The 27,499-nt window shown below is 38.7% G+C and overlaps 1 protein-coding gene across 1 annotated transcript in view; it reads right to left on the bottom strand.

The window, feature by feature from the left end:
* The window catches only part of HHATL (hedgehog acyltransferase like), a 691,105-nt gene that overhangs the window by 144,233 nt on the left and 519,373 nt on the right, over window positions 1-27,499 (bottom strand). Inside the window, exon 7 of the mRNA XM_044066045.1 lies at window positions 5,243-5,414. Coding sequence (XP_043921980.1) covers window positions 5,243-5,414 — 172 coding nt within the window. The remainder of the gene's footprint in view (window positions 1-5,242; window positions 5,415-27,499) is intronic.

Genomic DNA, 27,499 nt, shown 5'->3' with positions numbered 1-27,499 from the left:
GTTGACATATGCAGGTGGTCGACAGGTGTGATAGATGGTGTGAGGGAATATTCCCTTTCCCTGAGGACTGTGCAAATTTGGAATTTCGGAGTTAGCAGGGGTGTGAGAAGGGGTACAAAAATTTTGTTGCACATAATGAAGAATTTCCTCAGTTTGCATGTGCAATTTAGTTGTTAACCTTTTGTGGTCGACATTCTTGCCATCGACATTGTGGTGTATCGACGTAATTTGGTAATCCCACATATGTATATATATATATATATATATATATATATATATATATATATATATATATATATATCCCCAACACCCACTAACCACATTAACCTATACAACTTCACCCAGTTCATTCAAACACCAACACGTATAGCTAAGACCACCAAAAGAGAATCCATATTAGACTGGATCCACACTAATAAGACCAGTACTGCCCACCAATGTGGTACCTTACCCAATTCCCTCATTGACCATAGCCCAACCTGTAACCTTTGACGTAAACTTACATGTAACAATCCACCCTCCCTACTACAAACCCATTTCCACAAGAACTTCCCCTCAGGCATATTCGCAGAAACCTTGCAATCCTGTAACTGGGCTCCCATCAAATCCCTCTCACTAGACAATGCAGCAGAATACTTTAAATCCACATTCCTAAGGATCCTAAATCAACTAGCCCCAATCAAATCAATTAGATTACGTAGCAATCCTGCACCCTGGTTACAAAAAAAACAAGGACCTTACTAAAAGAAAGGGACAGAACTTGGAAATCCTGGCAACAACATAAACACCCACAGCTAGACAAGCCTTCTTAGAACTTAGAAACAGGACAAAAAAAAAAACATATTAAAATAGACAAACATAATCACTACATATCCCTACAAAAAAATATAGCAACAACCCACAAAAATTCTGGGGTGCTGTGAACAATATCCTCCAACCTGGAAAAAACAGAACACCGCCACCAAATATACAAGGCACTAACCTTGACGTAGCCTCCAGTTTTAATAATTACTTCACCTCCTCCATACTAAAACTCTTAAAAGACTTAAACCACACTACCCCGCCAACCCTCAAAGCCTAATCAAACAACATCCCAATCACCCCCCCTTCTCACTTACACCAGTATCTGCATCAATCATCCAAAAACTCCTAGCAAAACTCAAACCAACTACCCTTGCTGTTGACAAATTCCCAGCCAAATACTTCCAACTTGCATCTAGGGCCATCACATACCCAATCTCAATACTTATAAATAGGTCCATTAATGAACATTACATTCCAGGCAGCCGCATTGGTGCTGCGGTTAGTGTTGCCACCTCACAGCAAGAGGTCCTCTGATTCGATCCTTGGCTGGGGTGCCATCTGTGCGGAGTCTGCATGTCCTCCCTGTGGTCGCGTGGGTTTCCTCTGGGTGCTTTGGTTTCCTCCCACATCCCAAAGACATGATGTAGGTGGATTGGACTCTCTAAATTGGCCCTAGGTGTGAGTGTGTGCATGTGTGTGCCTTCTGTGGAAGGTTGGATGCCGAGCTGGCAACTCGATACCATAGAACTCTACTGCCAATCACGAGCGGACAGGTGATCTGCTGTGATGACCCCTAACCGGGAAAAGCCAAAAGAAGAAGAAGAATGAACATTACATTCCACCCTTATGGAAAATCTCATACATCAGCCCCCTCCACAAAGGCAGCTCCTCCACAGATCTCTCCAACTACTGCCCAACTGCAATCCTTTCACCCCTTTCAAAAATTCTAGAAAGATGTATCCATTACCAATTCCTCTCCCATCTAGTCTCCAGCAACCTGCTCTCTAAAACCCAGCATGGATTCTGACCCCTCCACAGTACCACTACTGCCCTAATTAACTTCACTACATCATAAACTCATACAAAAATCAAGGTAAACCTGTCTCCGCCACCTTCCTAGACCTATCCAAAGCATTTGACACAGTTTCCCAACAATAAACTCCTATCCTCCCTCTCCGAACTCAACCTTGACAACCCTACCTTACAATGGTTCAGTACCTACCTTGATAATGATTCTCATTCCGTCAAATGGCTCAACTCCCTATCCCCCAACTCCCAGTCAACTGTGCCGTACCCCAGGACTCAATACTGGGCCCTCCTTCTCTTCAACATTTTTACAAACCAACTCTACTTAGCAACCACAAAGGCCAAAAATAGTTCAATATGCAGATGACACTACTCTAATCTGCCAAGAGTCCTTCACAGAAATAGAAAACTGGCTAAACAATTCTCAGCTCATATTGAACCCTAAAAAAACACAACTAGTACTATTCCACCCAGTAAAGGCTAACAACCTCACCTTCTCCATTCTCTTTGCCAATAGCACCCTCATAACACCAGTCTCTGAGGCCAAACTACTAGGCCTTACAATTGATCAAAGCCTTAAATACAGTAAACACATATCCTTAACCATCTCCAAAGTCCACAAAAAGCTAGGATGCCTCTATCGTAGCAAAAAGTTCTTAACCTCTGAATCCAAAGCTGTCATAACCAGAACACATCTCTTATCAACACTACTATATGCAACCCCAGTGTTAACTAATGTAAATAAAACCAACCTGAACAGACTTTCAACATGTTACAACAAAACAGCCAGGTTTGCAACCAATGCTAAATCTTGCTCTCACCACTGTCAATCCTTACAGAAACTACACTGGCTAGAATTCCCAAACCTACTTCACTACCACCAGCTCAACTTAGCCCATCAAATACTATACCACCCAGATAAAACCCCCACCCTAGTGGGCCTTCCAAACTTCTATAGCACCAACAGGGAACTACAATGCAGTAGCAAAGCCCTAATTGAAGTCATCCCATGCAAAAACAGCTCAGGGAATTCTCTGTTCCCTAATGAAGTTGCAAAAACATGGAACACCCTTCCACTGGATCTCAGGCTACAAAACCACACTGCCACTTTCAAGAAACCCCTTAAATCGCACCTTTACAGAAAACATCTATGCAACTGTAATGACCATCCCTGAATCAACAGCATCCTAGGTATCATTCATTCGCTGGCCTTCATGTACACTGTTCCACTGACACTATGCTCAGCCTAAGTAATTTCTGTACATATGTAAATCTCTAGTAAATCTGTTAATTACTATGAAGTTTTATTCTTTTGTACTCTATGCCTGAGCAATTTTCTATTATATTGTCTGCTTGAACAATGCTTGTACTTATGCAAATATCTAGTATACCTGTTAATTACTATGAAATCCAACTCTATTGTATTCTATTTCAATTACATTTTACTCTGCACTTTGTTTAACTTTTGTTATCTGTTTTACTCTCTGTAACTCTGTGGAGCTTTTCTCCCAGGACTCCGCTGAAAACAGACATTTGTTGTCCAGTCGGACTAACCTGGTAAACAAATGTTAAATATATAAAAAAAAAAAAAATATATATATATATATATATATATATATATATATATATATATATATATATATATATATATAGTGTGTATGCATTTGATCGGCCGGTGGATGGTCTATCAGGTTATTGTCGAAAGCAGTGAGGCAAAATCTCAAAAAAGCAATCTCAATTGTTGCGAATTGCAAAATATTGCCCCCTTTTTGACCCATGGTAGTTCTTTTTTAGGTGGTAGTGCGGTCGGAAATGTCAAAGTCGATGTTTTTTACAACATTTCGACCATTCGGCATTTAGAAATTCTTGGATAAAAATCAGTGTACTGCATGATCGAGCAATGTGCGCTCAACTAAATGAATGTAAACCTATATATTTTATTTATTTATTTATTTGCAGTTGGTTTACCAGGATAGTCCATTGGGCCAAAGTGAACCTGTTTTCAATGGAGTCCTGGGGAGAAAAGCTCCATAAAAATCAAGGTTACAATATGATGTAGATTATAAGCTTACATGAGTTATAAAACAGAGCAGACCAAAGACTATTAACATTACTATATGTCATAGATTGAAAATATACAACAGGAATTAGACCTAGGGAGAAAAGCTCCATAAACAAATCAAGGTTACTATATGATGTAGATTATAAGCTTACATGTGTTATAAAATAGAGGGACCATAAACTATTAACATTACTATATGTCATAGATTGAAAGTATACTACAGAAATTTAGACAAGGACAAATATTACAAACAGTCTAGGTTAGTGATGAATGAACAGATAATACAGAATATTATGGGAATAATTAGTAGACATATACAGGATCGATAATACATGTGGTAAACTTGCAGAGAGAGGTGTGGGTAAGAATTACATACATTTAGAAATTAATTTACAAGAATATATGAAAATGAAGAATGCTATTGAGGGAAGAGAAGATGAAAGTTTGCAGAGTAAGTTATGTAGGGTGGCAGCAGGAGCATTCCCATTGGGTTACTAGATGTGAGTGGAGAGTTTTTTTGAAGATAGAGTAGCTAAATGGATGGTGGTAGGGAGTTCCAGAGTCGTGCTAGACTAAAGGATAGGAGGTGTTTGCTGGTTTGTATACTTCTAGAAGATTTTGGTTGTTGTGTGTGTGTGTGTGTGTGTGTGTGTGTGTGCGTGTGTGTGTGTGTGTGTGTGTGTGTGTGTGTGTGTGTGTAAATATATATATTACATATGTCATCATAGTACACCGCAGGAGAGCTGTCAGCTGCCTTTGCCAATTTGCTGATTTGCCAGGGCATCATCAACACTAGATAAGTTATAAAATAAATACTTTTTCAAAACATTAGTAGTGTTACCTTAAGTTGTGTACATTCCAGCACTGCCCTCTCAGAAGCCAGAATCTCATACCAAAAAGACAAAAGAAAAACTGGTATTTTTTTCCTCATTACTTTTGGTTGCATTGCATAGCAACCTATTCACGCTTAGAATATAAAGCACCAGGAAAAAACTCAACGCTGCGATGTACATTAATAAAATAAGGAGTAGAACAACAGCAGCCTTCCCGTGGAATAAATTCCCCATTTCACCAGCCCATTCTGCTGCTGTTTTGAGATTCTGTTTAATGCAACCTCTGAAAGATTGGCCTTCTGAGGATGATGTAAGAAGACTGTTATTTCAGCATTTATGGCGGTAAAGAGCAACTTTACAATGTCTTAAGACTACTCCTCTTTAGGTAACTTGTCTATATTTGACAGCCAAGGGTAACTCATAAATGGAGTTTCTACGTAGTCACAGTAGTCTACAAAGTAAGATTATAAGGCAATGTGTATGCATCAAGAAGAAAAAATCCTCAGTATTAACATACCCAAGGACCAGTCGGAGAGGTTTTTAACGAGCTTCATGTCCGAAGGTATGGTCAGAATATAGAGGTAATGGAAGAGTATGTCCACTGCTAATATAGCCCCCAGATGCACCATGGCATGGACTTGAATATTCCACATCTCGTTTGTTTTACGAACTGGGTCCTTTACATTCAGCTTTAAAAATTTGAAAAGAAAGATCATAAAAGAAAATAAAAAAAAATCAAGATTATTTAACAAACAGAATGCCCAGATATTGTGTATTTTGCAGCATAACATACAAGCAGATATACACAGCAAAAGAACAAATAATACCCATTAGATGAGAAATACAGTAAGTCATGAAACATTTCAACAATGCAATGGTCATATCAACTATACTGTCTACAGCATGTAGCCAATCACACTAAAACATCTTTCTTCATTATATTTTTAGAATTTTCATACAAGATAGTTCTAAAAATGACTAGGAATTTCCTAAATTCAGGCTTTGAGCATTAAAATTCCTTTATGCTAACTACCTGTACCTTATGCAGTGATATTCCTCTTCCTTCTAGCTTCCATGTTGAGTCTGCCTTGATGGCTTTCATATCCAGTTTTATGTGTAATTATTGTGTTGAATGTAGTTCATGTATTGGAAGTAATCATTAGGCTCTTACAGGGAGTATAAAAGTGACCCTCACGTAACCTTGACAGTTGAAAAAATGTCCTGTTTTCATGTATGGAAACATTTCAGGAAAATAACCTTGTTGCTTTACTAATTGTCTACTCAGCTTTGGTCCCTGGAATACCTAATACTTGTCAAACAATCCTAGTAAAACTGAATATTTCAAGTGCATGCTACAAAAACTAAATATTTCAAGTCCAAGTTTCAAGGAACCAGTAAACATACATCTCCCTTTTGGAAAGTAGCTCATGCTATCTTTTCAGTTTTCCTACAGCTTCTAGTCTGTAATGTTACAGTGAGCTTTCCAGCTTTGTTTATGCAGAAGCTGTGTAACAGGTTTAAGGCCTATTTCACCGTGTATGCTTTTCCTTCATGCCCTATTTTATCAGTATTGTTCAGTGACAGTATATTTTGAGGTGTGCTTGTTCCGGAACACATCTTGAACAGGCTTAACACAGTAACAGCACTTTTTACATTAGTCTAAAATGTGGGGGAAAATGTCACTGGATTGAATTCTAAAGTCCTACACATAGTAGATTCATAGCTGGATACTCTCATGTTGCAATTTCCTGAGATTATTTGTTTGTTTTTATTTTTACTCTTTGTAGAGAAAAGGAACATTGGGCCAGATTGCAAGAGAGTTGCATTGTAAGTCTGCCTCTGCACTGATTCCAAAAGACCTGCTCTCAGTGCAAGTGACTTACTTCAGTGTAAGGCCTATTTGTAAGCAGGCTTACTAAGGGACCAGATTCCAAAACATCTGCTTTCAGTCTGCTCCCAGTATAAGTGGTCACTTACAACTAGAGCAAGTCTTTTGGAATCAGGGCCATAAAGACAATAAGCACAGTTGTTGATACCAGCAGGGGAATAAGCATATTGTTTGCAATACATACTAGAGGGTGCCTGACTGAGCTCCTTAAGTGAAGAAACCTACTCACTGCCATGCCTCCCAGTGTCCACGGTCTCCACCAGTGAGTAGCCAAGCATCATATAGAACTTATTTCCTTCCCTTAGGTAAGAAAAAAAACATCTGTTATTGGCTGATCACGTATTCCCACCACTTATAAATGTCCGAACAGACATTTGGAATAGTAGCTGAATTTCAGCAACCATAGCAGGGATGGATATTCTATAACCAAATGAACGCTAAAAGCCCAGCTAGCAATTCAATTAACTAGTAACCAAAAAGAAAACAAACATGTAAATAGTCCTCACAAAAATCGACTTTCAAAAATAATCCATTTATTCCAGCAGTTAAGTACTTTCATCCATATACTACTTTGGACTTCATCAGAACTAACTTACTTAACTGATGGAATAAATGGGTTATTATTGAAAGTCAAGTTCTTGTGTGGACTATCTGACATCTTCTTTAAGTATGGGTATTTTGTCATTAAACTGGCTGGTTAACTTATCTTTCTCTCGGTTAGCCTTTGTACTATTCTGCTTTGACTTATTTTGTCCTCTGTTATCTATGTACTGCATTTTTGGCTTATTTTGCCCTCTGTTACCCTTTGTGCTAGGGTTCTTTAACATTGTACATTGTACTACAGCTTTCATTTACTACTCACTATTTGTGACAATCAGCCCTCAAAACGTGCTATTATTCTAGTCATGGAAAGACGGTGACTTTCTTAGTACCTAATAATAAATATATTCTGACTATATGCACAAATTCTACAGACACAATATGGCCTTCTTAGAACTCCCTACACTTCCACCTTCAATTCCACTTCAATTTTTTTACGTTGTTAATTAGGGAAGTGGACTAGTCCTGCTCAATTACTTTACACTCATGATCAGGCCACATGGGTAAAGGTAAATGTAATACTTACACACACACACACACACACATATATATATATATATATATATATATATATATATATATATATATATATAGATATATATATATATATATAGATATATATATATAGAGAGAGAGAGAGAGAGATAGAGAGAGATAGAGATCTGCCACTATCTCTATATCTACATCTATATCTATCTATCTATCTATCTATACAATAAACAACCATACATTTGAGAGGTGGGCGGAAACAGGAGTATTTGTACAGATCCCATGTATATATGGGGAGAACATGCAGACTTAACACAGTCTTAGCCCTTTATGCACTAACCACACAGTTAGAGAAAGAGATGTTACCCCTGTATTTTATTATGAATCTATCTTCATTCAGCATGATATGTTATCACCTTCTGTCAAAAGTTAATTATGATCTGTATGTTATGAACAAGAATCTAATGTATCTAACCATTTTCCAGATTTGTCAGGCATTTCATACCACATCTCATGATAACATATCTCATTGTATATATTCAGTGGGTGAAAGGCAGACGTGCGAGATATTAGTGTTTCGATACTTGGAAGTGCAATCACTAATATACAATTTATTTGATTTCATAGGATCATAGCATCATAGGAAGTTACTAGGCTATTGGCTCTGATGCCCTTACAAGCCTAGCCAAGAATTTAGCCCATGTTCTGACACATCAGCACTCAATGCCCCTGTCCAGCAGGGACACAGGTGGAATCCAAGGGGTGTATTTTCTGTTCCCCATCCAGTTATCCAGGTTGCACTTAGAAAGGGTTAATGAGGTACTCTGCTTGACATGGAGCGAGAGTCTCTGGGACACAAATTTGTCCCACCAACAAGTCCTAGTGATGTTACAGACCAGGTTGAGGTCACGCATGTGGGTTACTTGAGTGGAACTTGACTTGCGGATATGCAGCAGTGCCATCAAGGTGGGGTCTGAGATTGCTTTGTATGCCAGACTAAAGTCACCCGTGAGGCGTCTATGGGAGACTGAGTAGAGGGACAGGGCCTTTAGCCTATCTGTGTAGGGTAGATGTTTGAGGGCCTGGAGTCTCCTGGTGAGGAACCGCTGTGGCCTCTCCTGCTGCTGCATGTGCTTGGTGAGGTACATACTGAAAGGGGCATTGTACTCAATAAAGGGTCTTATAAGGGAATAATACAGGGATGTTATGACCTCCTTGTCCCTGGAGAAGATACCCTTACTAATTTCTATAAGAATATTGAAATTGTGGTGCCCCAGAGAATTCTCCTTACTCCAAAGTTTAGTGATGTCAGAGTTAGTATATGCAAGTATCAGGGGTGTAAGGAGGGGCACAGCTCCCCACTTCACTGGGTGTATGGCCTACAAAAACGTTAACTGTATTTTAGCTTGTTTTGTGTTTTCATGGTTCTATTACTTGTCACTGTTTTATGACTGTACCTGTGAGTGGCAATCACATAATCAGTGACATTTCTGTAACAGAGCTTTATTCATCATCAATCTCTCTGAAGCAGAATTGTTATCACTGTTACAAAATTGTTAAGTTCTTCATCTTTTTATTTACTGAATCACTTGCCTACAAAACACTACAAAAACTTAAAATGCAACTTAAAACATTGAGCCCTGGACAAAAGTTAGATAAAAGTTTAAAACACAGATACTCAAAGCATATTCCATTGGAATATCAGGTATGGATACAGGGACCTCCAAAAGGAAGTATTAGGATCTAATGTTTGAGACAGAAATGTAGAAAAGTCAAATGGAAGAATGCGAAGTAGATGAAAAAAACACCAACCGGATATTTGCAATCACGTCCTGGCAACCACTACAGTCCCTCTCTGCAGAATGGAGCTAGTAGTATTATGTTAGACATTATTATATATTCTCAAGGGCATTATTTGTAAATAGCAAGATTTCAGATATCAATGGAGGACCTTGCTTTCCCTGTCTACCACGATATTTAGCTAATTTATGAAGAACAGTTTTGATGGTGAAAGATCATCACTCATATAAGTCTATTGAGAATGACCTCCACATAAGGGATGGAACACTGAAAAAGTTCTTTTACTAGCCTTCATACCATTTCTGGATCTGTATAAGTAGTCTTCTCAGATCAACCTGAGGTTGTATGTTATCTCCTTGGTGAGTAACTTGTTTAATAAAGGACAGCAGTGGTCCAGATATTATATGACTGCCTTTTTCTTGCCATTAGTGGTCTTATTTTACTCAGGGTTGTCAGTGTTGCTCTTTCTTTGGTAGTTGTGCCATTAACTGTCAGGTTTTGGTGACAAGTATTTTTAGAAAAGGGTGGCTATGCCTGGAGGCTGATGTGATTACTGGTAATAATACCTTCCCCAACCCCTCATCTAGTAACCATTTTAACAAAAGCAACTTAAGTTAAGTCAAGAACTTAATCTGTAGCTACTCAGCTTTATCTTCTTCTTAAAAATACCATTAATCTACTTTCAGAATCCCCCTTTGCAAAGTTATACAAACCCTTCCTTCTACTTTATATCAATTCAAACACCAAAAAGTTGGTACTGAAGGCAATACACAATAACTCTTCGGCTTGGACAGTACCAAATATTCATTATTATTTATTTTTTACGGAAGAGTTGTATATACCTTTAAAAGTTTCAATGGGAACGCTGTTTGGCACCTAAAAGTATATATAACATATTTAGAACCACTTGTAGTTCTGAAGAAGTCTGCATTGGTTAGATGAAAGCGCTTAACTGCAATTTGTGTATTTGGTGGAGTAATTTTGTATCGCTGGCTTTGCAATAAATTTGGTACTGTCCAAGCCGAGGAGTTATTGTGTATTGCCTTCAGTACCAGCTTTTTGGTGTTTGAATTGTTGGAGCTGTTTGGTATTGTTTAAGTACTTTATATCAATGTGAGGTGGAATCATAACAATATACTTGAAAAAAAAAAAACTAAATTTAGCTACACTCCTTCAGACTAATTATATACTTCACCCTTCTGAAAATAGGTATCCTTTCAAAGACTCTAGCAAACATCTTTAATCTTACACTCATAAGAGGGATTTTATTTTATACTTTAAGCATAAACTAATAGTTAACCCCTTTGGGAAAAAACATGTACCCATGAATTACCACATAGGTAGCAGTACACTAAACACCGAAAGTGTGATAAGAGACTTAGGGACACAGGTGGACAGTGGTCTCAGCTTCGATAACCACATCACCACAACAGTCAGGAAATCCTTCTATGTGACACACCTCATCACTAAGGGCTTTTCATCCAGAAAAAAGGAGGTCATTGTCCCACTGTACTCATCCCTCATAAGACCCATTATAGAATACAATGCCCCATTTGGTATGTACCTCTCAAGACACCTGCAACAATTGGAAAGGCCGCAGAAATACCTCACTAAAAGAATCACAGGCCTAAAGCAGATGCCCTATGCTGACCGTCTAAAAAAACTCCATCTATACTTTGTCACATAACGTCTACTCAGAGGCGATCTCTGCTTAACATACGAGGCCATGTCAAACCCAGAGCTGTTGGACATGGTACACTTAAAGAAATCCCAATCCCTCAGAGACACATGCTCCAGGGATCTAAACCTTGTCATCACAATGAACAAAACATGCTGGAGGGATAGGTTCCTGACCCAGAGACTCCCCAGACTCTGGAATAGACTGCCCATACATGTCAAGCAGAGTGCCTCTTTGGCCATCTTCAAAAGGAACCTTGATGATTGGATGGGAGATAGGAAATTCATCCCGGGGATCACATCAGTTGCCCTGCTAGACAGGGGTCCAGGGAAGTAAATACTGTGGGAAGAAATAGCCAGGGAAAATTGTTATGGCTAGGCTTGTATAGGCCCTAGGGCTGATAGCCTAGTACCAGCCTATGAATCTATGAACCTAATCAGACCTCAGTCAAAAGTCTCTTATCTGTCAAATGCTTTAGACTTCAGACTTGTAGAAAATATATACCCCAGCTAAATATTAGAAAAATTAGTTTTCCATCAAATTCTTGAATATGTAAACACTTAGGATGGTGTAACTCAAAATCATCATAGCTTCCTGTTGAAGTACAGTGCATTCACAGCTATATCCACTTTCACTGATTGTGTTTTTACCAGTACAGAATAAGAAATTCTCTCTCTCTGCAACTGATTTTGTAGACTTAAAATAAGCAATGAAAATGTAAAATAGGGATCTCATTCTTTAACATTCTGCTTATGGAATCTCTGAAGTTATCATTACATCTTTCAAAAACTAGCAGGCCAGAAAGAACAGATCAAAAATTGAATAATTTATTGGATCAAAAAATAATAAAGCTAGGTGACACATCAAAGCGCTTTCATCTTGTACCATGTAACAAGACTTCATTAGAGTTAACATTTACAAATTCAGAACGTTTAAATAAGTTTGAATATCCTTGATCCACAACGTGACCTGAAATTTAAAATTTATTTAACCAAATCATTAGAACCACTTTGAATATAAATATGTTAATAAATATATTTAATGAAGTATAAAACAATGTAAAAAATGTACAGAAAGATTAAAAAGTATAAAAATATAAAGTGTGTTAAATGTAAAAATACAAGAATACAATGATTTCCCAACCAGACCTGAAAACCTATTAAAAATACTGTGTGAGTACTAGGTTAAGAAATTCATAAAACCTGTGCTCTCTTCTTCAACAAGCAGGATAAAGAAATAATGTTTATTCCAGGGGATACTGAGACATTGAGCCTCACTTGCCAAGTAAGTTCCTTGTATTCTTATAACAAGTCTAAACCACCTTTGAGTGGTTCTACAATAACACAGTCAATAATAAAAAATACAAATATCTTCAAATTAGTGCAGCTAGTGGTGTGTCTATACAAAGCGTTAGTGAGCTTACATTTTTTTATGGTGTAAAAATATTCATAGACCCTATCTTTCAGCTTCCTATTGGTCTTCCCTGCATAATAACTGTTGCAGGAAATGCAAGAAGTTAGATAAACTACATTAGAGGTGTTACAATTGCATTTCCCTGCACAAAGTATCATTTTGTTAAAGTTAACAACATATTTTGAATACATACCTACATATTTTACAACATCCATACTTGGGCATATTGCCTTTAGTATATTCTGTCTTCCATCTGCTATCATCCTTTTCAAGTCATGTACTTGATGTTTTTGCCTTTACTGTAGACTATCAAGGGGGTTGCCCCAATAATTTATCTCACTTCTGATGGAAAATGGAATTCCAGATTAATCTGACAGTGTTGGCATATTTATTTATTACTGTACTAAAAGGAAGTGACAAAATGAGTTCACCTATTGGGGAAAATGTGATGTATTGTCTAACCGTATGTCTATAATTCTAGAGGATACATTAGTACCACCCTGTGAGGGAGAAAAATGATCATTACGTAAATTCATTACTTCATCCCTAATTTTGTGAAGTAACTCAGTCGGGTAGTCTCTGTTCAGAAACATACAAATAAGCTGATGAATTTCTTCCACAAAAGTTGCCTGTTCAGTAATGATCCAGCAAAAATAAACCAAACAACCATCAATGGTAAAAACAGACTAAATGTACTGAATAAACAGTAAGCGCTTTCACAGTAAACTGAACTGCTTCCTCAGACCATATCAAAACAATTAAAAGCATCTACTATAAATATTTATTATACAATGCCTTCCTAACGCGGCACCGCTGGTGGCCCCCCCAACCAGCGTGCTTCTCAATAAATTTATACTAAACGGAAAAAAAGGTCGCGGTTTTTAAAATTTCCGTTAGCTGAAAAGCGCTATGTTAAAGAAGATAACAACATAGCGACACAGGGCTAAAAAAGCAGCGCAGATCTCCGCTTGCTTTTTCTCGCGCTGTTAAATATTAAAATCGCTTTACATAGCAGCGCGACGATAAAGCAACGGAGATCTATTATCTCCGTTGCTTTTAATAATCTGCTATATTAAAACAAGCAACGAAGGCGATTGCCCTAAACAACAGCTTTAGATTAACGTTGCTTACATTTGCTGTGTCTTAGTATTAGAAAAATTGTAGTAAGAACTACAACGAGTGGTTTTCTGGTTTCTCATGTGCTCTTTGCCACTCTTCCTGCGAGGCCTGCGTAGCACATGCAGCCGCATCAACAGACAGCGTAGACACCAGACAGCTGCGTAAGGGCCGGATTATTTTCTTTTGCCCATTTATTATGAAAAGTAATTTTAAGTTTTCTTTCTATTTAATAAAATATTAATATAATAACACTTCTACAACTTGTGCTGGATGCGGTTGGTACCTTTTTGTCTTTGTGTGGGGTCTAGGAGGCCATAATAAACTAATTGTGTAGTACCATACACTGGTCGACTTGAAACATATGACCAATAAGCAATGTATCTAAAACAAAACATCGCAACATGTAAGAATAACATTGACATATTAAACTATATAAAAACTGCATCTTCTTGGCTATATATAAAAATTAATTTCTATAGTATGCAGAAAGATACTCACTAAAAGAAACATTTAAGAATATTCAATAGCGTGCACTTCTTAATGCCTGCTGCTTCAAGATAATGAAACTACCCGCCTTCCATGCGCATAAAATACGGTGCGTCATGTTGTTATGATGACATAATGGTGGCTGCCTTTGTAGTAAAACATTTACATAAAAATCAGACATAATGCACAAGTATATACTTAAATACACAAGCAGTGCTAAACATATATTACTTATTAAGCTATCTGCACAACGTAATTCTAAATCCTCCTAAAAACTGATATGTTCCATCTATAAGTGCTACACTCTAATAACAGACTCAAACACTGTTCATTCGAACAAATTATAAACACCTACCTTCTTTTAATATAATAACACAGTCTATAGGGCAATTCAAGACATAGTATATAGATAAAAAAAATGAATTAAACTAGAGAGCAGGAACAGAATGATCAGCAGCTGTATATTGACCTAAGTTTTTCATCTGTACCTCTGGATTAGTTCCAGTTTTTTGGTTCCTATATTTTTGATAGTTTGCTTTACATGGTGTGTAGTAGAAGTATTATATCTATAGGTTGTGGAATTATAACTTTTTGGACTAGGAGTTGTCACTTGTTTGTAGTGATGTCTTTTTAGAGGTGAGATCTGTTTATTTATTCGTACCAGCACTTAGCACTTAGGTCAATGGGCAGCCAGGGTGGTGCAGCGGTTAGCGTTGCTACCTCACAGCAAGAGGTTCTCCGGTTTGATCCTTGGCTGGGGTGTCTTCTTTGCAGAGTTTGCATGCCATCCCTGTGGTTGCGTGGGTTTCTACTGGATGCTCCAGTTTCCTCCCACATCCCAAAGACATGCTGTAGGTGGATTGTACACTCTAAATTGGCCCTAGGTGTGAGTGTGTGCATCTGTGTGCCTTCTATGAAAGGTTGGGTGCTGGGCTGGCAACTCGACACTGTAAAACTTCACTGCCAATCATGAGTGGACAGGTGTTCTGCTCTGGTGACCCCTAACCAGGAAAAGCCGAAAGAAGAAGAAGACCAGCAATTAGGTCAATATACAGCTGCTGATAGTTCTGCTAAACTGAGTTGAATAGGTACTTTCCATGCTATCAACTATGTATTTAACTGTTTGATATGCAATGACAGAAATAATTTAAATTCACATGATTGTATGTCTATATATAATGCTGTGATGCTTGACATTTATATTGATATACAGCTTATAATAACTAAGGCACCCGTATCAGCTTGAGACCACCTCTTGGCTTGAGTTGTGACTGAAAAGGGCCATTGGACCATCTCACTTTGCAGTCAATAAATGTTAGCTAACAAACAAGCAAAGAAATCTGTGAAATAATAGTAGGTTTGTAAGGCTCATACTTGTTTTGGTATTAAGGCATCTGGCTAGTTTTCACAATGCTTTTAGTTATATATTTAGTCTTCAGGTGACAGTTTGATCAGGCATAAGCCACAGAACTAATCACCTTGGAAATCCACATCCCTCCCACCCCCCTGCCCCCCTGCAAAGGTAACCATCATGAAAAACTTCCCCAAAGCTAACTTTGGGCTCCTAAAAACAGAAGTGGCTAACTTCACAGCACCCATGCAAATGGAGAATAGTTGCATGACTACCAAATCATACACCAATGCACTGTACGAACACGTACACAAATGCATGGATCTCTCCATGCCCAATAGAATCAAGACGCTCTCCTCCAAAAAAAGGAAGCCAACTTGGTGGTCCCCCTGCCATAAACAAACTCTACAGCAGAAGGAGGAAACTGATGCGGAATAAGGTGAAGTCCCAAGACTGGAAAAACTCCCTTATCAGCCTCAACAAAAAGTTGAGATCCCTATTGAATCCTCTAAAGCTAGCTATGAAAACAGAATTGCAGCAGATAGTAAAGACAACCACAAGGCCTTCTACAGTTATGTAAAGAATCTCAATGGCAATACCCAGATTTGCTCTGAGCTACTGCACACTGGTACCTCCTACACCAAACCAACAGATATTGCCAATATATTAGCCGACAGATTCAGTGCCAACTTTACCCCTCTCACCCCCCCCAAAGGACCAATCACAATATCAATAGATTGCCAGGCACTCAGTATTACTGCTGCACAGGTTAAAATAGCACTGTCCAAGGCCAAGTATACAGCTTCTGTGGGACCTGATAATATCCCTATTTGTCTTCTACATGAACTACAGAGTGAACTGGCACCTCACCTGTGTGCCCTGTTCAATCACAGCCTCACCTCAGGCTTTGTCCCTACCAAATGGCGCACTGCTACAGTCATCCCTCTCCACAAAAGAGGAGTGACTACAGACCCTGAGAACTAAAGCCCCATTAACCTGACAAGTCTGATATGCAAAGCTATGGAATGCATCATCATGGACCTAATAAACAAGGATATAGGGGAATCTCCAAACTCTGGATCACACACAGTTTGGTTTTGTAAAGGGTAGAACATGCCTGCTCAACTTGGTTAACTTCTTTGAGTCAGTCACCAAAGCTATGGATGAAGGCAAGGTGGTTCATACAGCCTACCTTGATCTGGCCAAGGACTTTGATACCATTCCCCACTCAGGAATCATAGAAAAACTCACTAAGCTAGGCATCAACCCCTATATCACTAGGTGGGTTGCAAACTGGCTCACAGATAGAACCCACAATGTGAAAGTAGCTGACCCCAAGTCAGACTACAAACCAGTCACGAGTAGAGTCCCACAGTGATCGGTCCTGTGTTCTCTCCTATTTGGTATCTACTTTTCAGAAGTCCAGGCCAACATGAAGGGACTCTGGCTGATAAAGTTTGCAGATGATTGCATGTTGGGAGCCATTATTAACTCCCCAAGTGATGTTGACATCCTACAGAAAAGCCTCACTGAGACCAATGACTGGTGTCCAAATCATGGCCTTAAGCTCAATGCCAAAAAATGTGCCATCATCCCCTTTGGGAAAAACTCAGTTCCCATGAATTACCACATCAATGGTCTTCCATGGAACACAGAAGGGGTCATAAGAGATCTGGGAAAACAGGTTGACAGCAACCTCTCTTTTGATCACCACATTGCCACTGTGGTCAGAAAGTCCTTCTCTGTGGCACATCTCATTACTAAGAGTTTTGCATCCGGGAAGAAAAAGGTCATTGTTTCCCTCTACTCTTCCCTCATTAGGCCAGTCATCGAGTACAATGCCCTATTTGGCATGTACCTCACTAGACACCTGCAACAACTGGAGAGGCTGCAAAAGTACCTCACAACTATTCTCTGTCTTATAGTGCCTACTTAGAGGTAATCTCTACTTGACTTACAAAGCCATGTCTGACCCAGCTCTGTTAGAAATGCTACATCTAAAGAAATCCCAATCCCTCTGCACTGCATGCTCCAGAGACCTCAACCTCATTACCACAATCAACAGAACATGCTGGAGGGGCAGGTTCATAACCCAGAGACTGCCCATGCTATGGAATAGACTTCCCATATATGTCAAACAGAGCACCTCACTGGCCCTCTTCAAGAGAAATCTTGATGAGTGGATGGGAAATAGAAAATTCACCCCGGGGATCACTCCAGTGGCTCTACTCGACAGAGGCTCTGAGAACTAAGGTCAGGTGGCACAATGCCTGGGTAATCCTATGGGCTAGGCTTGTAAAGGCTCCAGGGCCATTAGCCTAGTACACACCTATGAACCTATATAGACTGGTAATAACATATTCCAGGAAGCATTATACTTTTGATAGTAAAAACTCCATCTCTTGTTGCTTATGTGCACTTAAGTGCATACATTTACTTTTATTGGCATTTAGCTGCCTGTTTTCTAGCAATTGATAATCACAGTGAGCTCTGATTCTAAGTTCAGAGTATCGGATATTATCATCAGTGTGCTCCAGGAAACATAATTATTTTAATTCAAAGGTTGACTCAGTAATGAAATACACCATTTAGAGCACCAAATAAGTTACATCTGGAGCAACAGAGGAAGTCATTCTGTAAAATAAAATTAATTGCCAGTGTGGTACAGTTGGTAGCTTATTGTGATTTCTTAGTACCAGGAATGAACTGATAACATTCCCTAAAACACTAACACTCCAGTGTAGCGTTAACGGGGAGATATACTGATAGGATGTGTCATTAATCACATAAGATGTTAAATCAAGGTAATTTCTACTACCCTGGATGCTAATGCTTTCTTTTTAGGTGTCCAGGTTATAGTGGAAAAAAAAATACATATATATATATATATATATATATATATATATATATATATATATATAAATTTATTAATTAAAAAAATGTACTCTTAACAGAAAGAGATTTCCTTGGTGTCTTGTCAATCAGCCCCATACCATAAAACCAGTGCATTCCATCTCAGGACAATATGTGAATGATAAAATGAAGTATTTAGGAGTATGGATTAAAAAGGGCCTATATTAGAACACCGAACATTCAAAATGTCGAGTGTTCTAATATCAAAGCCTAGCAATCGAAAAAAAAAAACATTGAACATTCGGAACAGCAAATTTTTTCCTAAGGAAAAAATTTGCTGTTCCAAAACACTTACACACAACACAAGCACACCAAACAAACAGCAATCCACAAACATAACCTAAACTCTAACACCTAACTCTACACTAAACTATACAAACACCACTATCTACTTACCTTAACCCAAACCCTAACCCTAAGGTCTGTCACTATCACACAGTCACCTCACCTGTGCCCTAACCCTAACTCAACTAAGCCACCCTAACCCACATGTCCACACAATCTCACACTTACCTGACCCGCGCTCTAACCCTAACTCACCTTACCCACCCTAACCCACACGTTCACACAATCGCACACTTACCTGAAACCGACCTGTAACTTCCACCAGAGTGCTGAAAATACCGAAGCAACAGAAACGGACAACCAAATTCTTTCCCTAGGAAAGAATTTGGTTTCCTGTTACTTCGATATTTTCAGCATTCGCTGAAAACAGGTCGATATTAGAACACCCGACATTTGAAATGCTCGGTGTTCTAATACAGACCAGATTAAAAATTATACTGATGTGGCAGCTAAGGATATGTGGGAAGAGACCAAACAAAAGATAATACAAAAATGAGAAAATGGAAGCTCTGTTATATGGATATTGATAGTAAGATACAAGCAGTTAAAATGTTTTTAGTCCTTTTAGTCTTATATACAGGCCAGGCATATTTTTATCAATCAGAGAAGTTGTTGATAATAATTAATAAAGAGTTGAAAGATTTTTTTTTATCTGGGAGGGGAAGACAGAAAGAAAAAAAAGGAGATTCTGCCTATAGGGGTGACTGCAATTAGGGATACAGACAATAGAGAAGAGGGGGCAGGAATATTTTGGAGAAAACTGGCAAAGGAGCCAAGTTATTGGGAGTAAATAACTAGAGAGGGAAAGGTAAAAGAATGGGAAGTTATAGTAAAGGGGTTGTATATGTGGCACTATGTGACTCATGTGAGAGTTACTATGTGGGAAAAACAAAGAATGCACTTAGATTAAGAATCTACCAACACCTTTATGATATTAAACAAAAAAATGAAAAAAATGCCCTTTACAAACATATTAATAGTCACCCTCAGCATGGGTTTAGATTTTTTTGTTGTAGAACAGGTTGATTTGGGGCCACGGGGGGACCAGTAGAGGATTTTTTTGAATTTTTGGAATTGAAGTGGCAAATAAAACTAAATGCTTACCAGGCCCCAGGGTTAAATGACAAGATTTCCTTGTGCCCTTTGTTAACACTTAAATCTATGTTCATGTTATGAATTACACATGAATTTATAAATTTTACAGTTGGGATATTAATATGTACTAGTATCTGCATTAATGTTTTAATAATAATTTAAAACCTCTTGTTCATTTTTATATGTATATTTTAATATAATTTTGTATGCATTAATATTAATTACACTAAATGGGGGAAATGATGTAATGCATATTGCAGTGATTGGTCAAGGGGTATTATTTAAACTTTGTTTTTTTAACAGGCTGTATTCTGAAGAAGCCATTTTACCTGACAAAAGCGCTAAATAAAAGATTGACCGGACTATATTGGTGTCATTACTGCCTGGTGGAGTGTTTGCCTTGGGATTATTAGAATGGGAAGATGCCAAGAACTTATTTAGACTGCAGGTTAGAGATTGCCTTCCATATCAAGGATTGATATCAGAGTACAGGCAAAGAGAAAGAAATAGGGGGGTCCTAAATAAAAGACTAGCACTGCTAGAGTTCTTAGTAGAATCTACAACAGAAGTGGCCATTAAGAAAGGAATAATTAGAATAGCATATAAAATATTGCATGATAACTATAAGAATCAATTAGAAGAGGTTAGGAAGAATTGGGAAGAGAGATTGGATAAACAATTCATAAAGAAACAATGGGGGATATATGTATGTCTCCCAAATATGCAACAAAATCTAGAAGATTTAGGATCTTTGCCTGGAAGTGTCTACATAGACATGTTTATACCCAAGCAGGCTCCAAAGCATATTTCCACAGGTATACAGCAAATGTTGGAGATGTTATGTGGAAGAAAGAGATAACTGGGAACATATTTTCTGGGAGTGTAAACAGTTTATAATGTTTGCAACTGAGACTGTGCTGCTGTGATTTATTTTCTTTTATATAGATGTATGATTGGCTGTATCACACATGATAATGCAATAAAGATGTTTCTTGTAAAAAAATACATGCAGCGGAGGAATGAGGTTTAAAAGAGAGCATGATTTGAATGAACCATGCAATGTTTAACTGACAATGACTGGATATAAGTGATGTATAATGTTTGCAGCCACAGCTGTCAGCATTGTTTGTAATGTATGTTTGCAATTGAAAAAAAGGCTATATCTGAATGAGAGCATAATCACTGGCTGTCACCATGAATTTAGTCACTTCTCTGTCATTCTTATATGCAGTAAGTGCTTTAAAATTAGATAACTGTTACATAAGGATAATGTTTGTTTAAAATGCAGTCATTTTGTTTCTAAGTGGTACATTTAGACAAATAACTTTCATAAATATGCACATTTGTATTGGCTGAGCTTTAGTTCAGATTAATGATATAATTATGCATATCTCATCAACATTACAGATTTAGTGCACAAGGCCTTTAATAATATTGAATATTAAAGGTCAATAAATTTGTATTTTCACTCAAGAAGAATACATATAAAAGAGATTATATAAACATTTTGTATGAATATATATGTATTTGTGTGTTACATGTAACATATTACATGTTGAATTGACAAATACAAATACCCAACAAAAAATCAAATTTCTGGGTACAGTCAGAAGACTCCCCTAAGCACCGGGTAGAGAGATCCATCAATTAGTAGAATGTTTCAAATTGTAATGTTGGAATAATTATTTAAATGTGTCTCCATGTTATGAAAGATATGATTGTGTGAAAGAACATGTTTGCTGGGTAGAATAACATGGTCTTGTTGTTTTACATTCTAAAAATATTGCCATTAATATATTCCTGCAGATATTCACTGCTCTTCTGTTGCATTGCATTTCTGATAACTGGGACTTGCAGTTAAGTGTCTAGGAATTACAGTAGGGAGTCATTTCATTCACACATAATCCATTGGAACTCACTAGGAAAACAGAAGGATAAAGCCCTCGCTATGGTCCAGGTGACCCAGGTTTGATTCTTGGCACAGACACTTAACGGCAAATTGGGAAGATGGGTGTGCCCACTCTGGGGAGAGGGGCTGGGTCTCAAAAGGTCCTCGCTGCTTGTTTTCTGACACAATCTCAGCCATGAGGCAGGGATGGAGTCATAAAGGTCGGGTCTGCTTCAGGGATGATATGGACACCCAAGCCAGTGACAGTAGTTCTTACTAGCTTAATGCAACGGGGTATAATATGAACTGAGAGTGAGGTATAGCTGGTCATGATTTAAATTCATAGAAAGTGCTCTAGTACTGTATGGCTTCAGTGCCTTCCACACATTTAGACCATCAGCTGCACAGACAGAGACAAAACGTGAAAGAGTCTTAATCTACAATAGCAACAAGTATACCTCTAGTGTTGTTAAGGACAATGCCCTGGAGTTTATCCACATTCAAATTACCATAGCAAAGTCCCACACCATATCCTACCAAGCTATAGGTCACCCTCTATATCCCAAGAATCCCATAGCTCATACCTTGACTTACTGAAGACTCAATATAAAAACAAATACCCAGTTTATGGGAGACATTAACTACCCCTCCATAGACTGGGAAATGTACACTGCACTGCCTGAAACTCATCGGTACAAAGATTCCTGGATTTTATTAACACAAATACCCTTGACCAGATAGTACACACACCCACCCGAGGTTCACACATACTGGGGTGTCCTGGTACTCACCAGTATGGGAGAGTGCTGCACACAAGCCAGTGTCACATATTCACTGATAAGGTTGGACCACAAAGCTGCCTTCTTTGAAATAAAATCAACTTGGTAACCACAGGAAACCTTGTAACAGTTAGGGACTATTTCAAAGAAACTACATCTATTAAGCAATAGTTTGTCAAAATTCAGTGCCCCTCCTAACACTTTAGTTCAAAGCAACATATGTGAAGTTGTTCATGGAGACCCTGTACAATTTATTTATAATTTATTACATATTTATCTTTGTTGACTAAGAAAGTTCAACTGGGATCGATGCACTTTTTCAGTGGAGACCCAGGGACAAGCTCCAATATTCACATACACATGCAATATACAGTATATTTTACGATTACATCAGAAGTCAGAGATGGGGTGTATGATTTTATTTTATTTATTTATCTTTGTTGAATGGGAAAGTCTGACTGGGATATCTACTAGAACTAAACCCTAAACAAACTCTACACACAAGCCACATTTGGTGGAATCCTAATCTTAATAGGGTATATAACAAAAGGGAAAAAAATCACAGCTAAAATCAGGAACGGCAACTCCCATAATGATAATAGCTCTCTAATTAAAATAAATAGGAAACTAAGAGGACTAATTAAGTCCAATAATGTTAATTATGAGATCAAGATAGCCTCACAGACTAATACAATCACAAGGCCTTCCACACCTATGTGCATAATCTCAACAGCTGCACACAGCAATGTGCCGAATAGGTGGTCAATGGTGCCACCTTCACTGAACAGAGCAAATTTGCTGTCTAACAAATTCAGCTCAAACTTCAACTTCCATTCTCCCCCACCGCCACCCAAAATAAATACCTACTAGCACCCCCCCCCCCAGTTATTAGCAAGGAGCAGTTCCTGGTGGCACTCACTAAATCCAAAGGCATAGCTTCAATGGACCCTGGCAATATCCTGGAAATCCTCCCTGGCAATATCCTGGAAATCCTCCCAAATAGCTTGAAACATGACCTATTGGAGCACTTTTGTCACTTTTAAAGTATAGCCTCAAAACAGGCTTTCTACAATGACAATGGAGGATTGCAAGGGCTATCTCACTTCACAAGGGTGGGCCATCAACCAACCCTGGAAACTACAGACCCATTAGTCTGACTAATCTAATATGCAATGTCATGGAATGAATTATCAAGGAGGGGGTCTATATTATATTGTTGAAATGGCATTACAGCGAATGCCGCTTGACGACACAAAGAACAAAATGCAAAAACAGTGAAACCCCATGTCAGCGATAAAATCGGTAGACCAACAACACAAAACACACAAGTTAGAACATTTCAAAGTGGTGGGCTTTGCCCCCTACACACTCCAATGTGGGGGACTGTGCCCCCACACCCTCTTAACTAAATATACCAACTCTGAGATCACACTACAGTGGGGTTAAGGGCAATGTCATGGCTCAGGTCAACAACCTGACCTGAGCTTTTGCTGTTTTTGCATTTCACTCGTTATGTGTCGTTGAGGCGGCATTCGCTGTAATGCCGTTTTGACAATATAATATAGACCCCAGGGAGGTAATCAGCAAAGACATAGGCAACCTTCAGACACTGGACTCAACACAATTTGGCTTTATCAAGGGAAGGTCATGCCTACTAAACCTGGTGGACTTCTTTGAGAAGGTCAAAAAAGCAATGGATGAAAGGAAAATGGTGCTTATCACCTACCTGGACTTGGCTAAGGCATTCAGCATAATACTCCACTTGGGTATGGTTAACAAACTTACTGAACTGGGATAAATCCCTACAAAACTCATTGGATTGCCAGCTGGCTCGCAGTCAGGACCCAGGAAGTCAGGATTGGTGAGAGCAACAGGGGTATCTTAGGGCTCTATGCTAGGATCACTCCTATTTGGCATCTGCTTCTCAGAGGTAAAAACTCATGTCAAGGGCTTTTGGCTGACCAAGTTCACAAATGACTGCAAACTGGGAGCTATCACAGAGTCCCCCATAACACAAACACCTTACAAGAGGGTCTAACACAGGCAAATGCCTGGTGCCAAAGTCACGGTCTAAAACTCAATACCAAGAAATGGATTCTAGTGCCTTTTAGGTTAATTACTCCATCAATAAGACACCCCTCAGATTTGACCCAGTAGTCAGGACTCTGGGAACCTGTGTAGAAAGTAACCTGGCCTTTGACCAGCATGTGGCCAAGGTAGTAAGAAAATAATTTTGTGTCACCCAACTTATAAGTAAGTGCATGTCATCCAGGTCCAGGGAAGTCAAAGTATCACTTTATTTGTCCTTTATCAGACCCATCATTGAGTATAATTTCCCCTTTGTCATGTACTTGACCAGACATATGCAACAGTTGGAATGCCCACAAAAGTTCCTTACCAGGAGAATCCAGGGTATAAACACATTGTTGTATGCAGATCACCTTAAAGCCCTGTCTCTATACTCAGTCTCCTACAGGTTACAAAATGAACAACATCAGGACCACCAGATCCAAGCATTTAAATTTTGTTTGTGACATAAATAGGACATGTTGGAGAGATGGACAGGTGTCTCAGAGGATCCATATCCATTAAAATAAAGCAGAGTCCATCTCTAACCCTGTTTAAGAATACCCTTCACCAGTGGATGGGAAATTGGAAATTAACCCCAGGTCTGTACCCCATGTCTCTAATAGAGGCAGGCAGTAACTATGCCCAAACTAAAATCCTCCTCACATAACTTTAGAAACTTCCTCACATAACCCCTGCTAATATGTGCCCATGATATGTAGGGACACAATTGGATTGGATTGCACAACTAAGCTTATAAAGGCCCTTGTGGTCATTAGGCGAGCATATAACTATGACCCTATAAATGCTCATGCCACTACCCATGGACAACATTTAGGTCTTTCATGCAAAATACTCTCATTGCTGGAATGCCTGTGAGAAGATCAAACACCCCAATGTCTGCCTGCATGATGGCCCCTCTGGATGACTCTCACCCTTGAGGATCTGTGGGACAATTTCCCTTCTCCCCTAGTGAATGAACAGACTCAATTCTGAAAGGAGGTGACTTGATGTTCAGAAAAGCAGAGGGAGAGGGAATTCAAAGAAAAAAAAGAAGTCCATTGTGCAGCATTGTAAAGGCAGTAGCTGCCATGTACCCCAAGATCTACAGAAAGTCTGTTGAAGGTTTCATATTACTAGATTGAATAGTCCTCAGACGTGTCAGCTGTATGACCAACAGCCTTTCTTCCAAAGACCAGAAGATATACACTGCTTCAGACTGTATCCATATAAGCTCAGCAAGGGCTGCTATTTGTAGTGCAGGATATGCAGATTAGGAGCTGTGGTGTACAAATCCTAGAGCTTCTAGCAGCCTTCTGGTGGTAAGTATTTTGCTGTGCCATCTGTGAATTTGTCATTATAACAAAGAAAGCAACCAAATAGAGAAATACCTGGATTCTGAGTCATCTGAGGTATAGAACAAGTACTGCTAAATACTTTATCAAGATTTGAGAGTTATTGTGAGTCTGATAGACAGTGGCATAGATATACAGTAACCATATACCTCTTTGGAATTCCAATACCTTCTGTATTTTTTCTGCGGCTATAGACAGCTATATAAGTTTAAGCTTAATAGAGTATTTTGTATCACTGCCAGGCATAATGGAAGAAAAAGTCAACGATCAGTAGTTTTTTTTTTTTATAGCTGTGAGAAGCAGAACCAGTCTGCATTGTTTAAGGCTTTTTTGTGTTCTGGAAATACCTGCAACAGATTATTTTGCACAGGAAGTGCTGGCTTATCTATTCTACTAACTCCTTGTATGAGCAATGTTGCCTCCAGTTGCCTCCTGATTGCATGAACATGTGAATAACCTTGAATCCTACTGGAGAAAATAAAAAGGATTGGCCAACCCCTTGTCTACCACCCACTTATGGGAAGTGACTACTTTTTAGTAGTTACAATAAAAAGAAGTTATGTGCTCACCATAACATTCCATGTTTGTTGTCCATCTCGCCATTCATTGTTACTTGTTGGATTCAGAGCCGATCCTCAGCTACAACTCGGCCGCATACTATAGCTTGAAGTCTTTCACTTGACTCATGGCTGAATAGCTAGCCCATCATGCATTGTGTAATTCCCTAGATCGTGTTTGCTGCTACTCATAGTCATATGAGACTACTAGTCCTACCATAAAAGGTACCATAAGGAAGGAAAGTAAGAAAGAAAGCCAGAAGAGCTCCTGTCCAAGGAAGAAATCCTCCAGGTTCTCTAGGAGCCTTAGGTAGGGGAAGGTGGGGGATCGTAAGAATGAATGGTGAGATGGACAACAAACATAGAACATTAAGGTGAGTACATAACTTTTTTATGTTATGTTGTCCTACCTAGCCTTCATTCTTACTTTTTGGGACAGCGTCCCTAGCACCATATTTTCAGGGCGGCTCATGGGAGTACACTTTTCAGCACAGTGGAACCAAAGGATGCCTTGTCCCTGGAGGCCAAATCCACCTTCTAATGAGTGATAAATGTGTGAGATGTTGCCCATGTAGCAGTGGCGCAAATACTGTCCATTGATAGTTTAGCTAGGTAAGTAGATGACGTTGCTATGGCCCTAGTAGAATGATCCTTGACTTTAAATGGCAGTTGTCTGTTATTGGCATTGTAAATAAAGGTAATGCAATTTGAGAGTCAGTTTGAGAGTGAAATTTTAGAGACTGGCATGCCTTTTGTGGCATCTGAAAATGATATAAACAATTGATCAGATTTCCTGATATCTTTTGGTTCTATGTAAATAGAAGCAAAGTTGTCTATGCACATCTAACTGATGCAACTTATATTCTGCCTTGTTGCTATGATTGGGGTAGAACACTGGCATTTCAATAGATTGGTTTAAATTACCTTGAGAACACACCTTAGCTAAAAAGG

This window comes from Protopterus annectens, chromosome 3.part0 (genome assembly GCF_019279795.1).
Source record: "Protopterus annectens isolate FY-2018-M chromosome 3.part0, PAN1.0, whole genome shotgun sequence".
Taxonomy (NCBI): Eukaryota; Metazoa; Chordata; order Ceratodontiformes; family Protopteridae; genus Protopterus; species Protopterus annectens.
Note: the sequence above shows the minus strand (reverse complement) of the source record. Positions and strands in the feature narration are given on the sequence as shown.